Source organism: Penaeus monodon, chromosome 23 (assembly GCF_015228065.2).
Source record: "Penaeus monodon isolate SGIC_2016 chromosome 23, NSTDA_Pmon_1, whole genome shotgun sequence".
Taxonomy (NCBI): Eukaryota; Metazoa; Arthropoda; class Malacostraca; order Decapoda; family Penaeidae; genus Penaeus; species Penaeus monodon.
The window spans coordinates 8233382-8234559 of NC_051408.1; the positions used below are offsets into that span (position 1 = coordinate 8233382).

Here is a 1178-nt window from a genome sequence, read left to right on the forward strand (position 1 = left end):
CATACAGTTTTGGAGAAGTATACAGAATATAAGATATAAAAAAAAAAGAGGAGACACACCTTAATTAGTTTTTCAGAATAAAATGTATTTAATTCCACTTCAAAGGCCAAAATTTACAACCTACTTCTTACCTCAATTTGGTGAGAAAAAGAGGTTTTGCATTTCTTATGTAGTTTACCATTAAAAATAAATTTAGGAATATCTTGTTACTCCATACCAACTTATATACTATTGTATTTTCATTGAAATACAGTAAACATTTATTATAGGTAATGTATACTTTCAAATGCAAATATCATGCACATTCATCTAATAATTTAAAAACTACTCAAACCTATTCGTGAAAATGAATTTGGGCTCATTTTATTTGGATTGAAACTAAGCAGGATGTGTCTGGTGCACTTTCCTCTCCTTTTCCATATTCCTCATGAAACTGAGAAACATGACAGAGAAAACCGCATCTTTTAGCTGAAAAAACAACAACAGCGCCACATGGTTCTAATGTCATTCTGAATTACAGGAGATTAATTCCATATTCACATGTCAGTAATTACAATACATACCTTTATTTATATCTTTTTTGCTAGATACATAAAACTTTCAGGTGGCTCAAGAAGAAAATATTATGAATGAAATTTAGTCATTTAAATATCTCTCTTTATGGAATAAAAGCCTTCTTGCTATTGTAGGAAAAACAGATTTAAGTAATTCACACATTTTATTAACTAACTCTGTACATGGTACTTGTTTCTGCTTTCAGTAACTGCTGAATGTAGTTATTTTTTTAATCTTTTAATATTTTTTCTATAAAAAAAATATATACATACACAATCATTTCTGAATAATTTATGCCTCTACTGCAGAACAAGAATCAAAGGCTTTGGCATTACACATTTTCAGAATAGTCTTTAAGGATTTACCAGGTCCACATTCAAACGTCATTGGAAAAGCAGTCCCTTTGTTTCTCTCATATAAAATGTGCATCGTCTGTTCCCATTTAACTGGCTTCCAGATCTGTCTTGGAAGCTGCCTCTTGACCTGTTCCGCATTCTTGTAATACTTGCCATCGATGTTGGAGTGGACTGGAATGAGTGGATTTTGAACGGTTATTGTGTTCAAAACCTGTAGAGAGAGGAGGGAAATTTAATGTGTTATTCACAAAAGAATATTCTTATCAT

At 31.2% G+C, this 1178-nt stretch overlaps 1 protein-coding gene across 3 annotated transcripts in view; it reads right to left on the reverse strand.

Annotated features, from left to right (window-relative positions):
• Positions 1 to 699: 699 nt before the first annotated feature.
• Positions 700 to 1178, reverse strand: part of LOC119587779 (probable malonyl-CoA-acyl carrier protein transacylase, mitochondrial) — a 9964-nt gene continuing 9485 nt past the window's right edge. For all 3 annotated transcript variants that reach the window (XM_037936471.1, XM_037936472.1, XM_037936470.1), the window contains exon 9: positions 700 to 1122. In XM_037936471.1, the coding sequence (XP_037792399.1) occupies positions 847 to 1122 (276 nt within the window). In that variant the 3' untranslated portion in view covers positions 700 to 846. The remainder of the gene's footprint in view (positions 1123 to 1178) is intronic.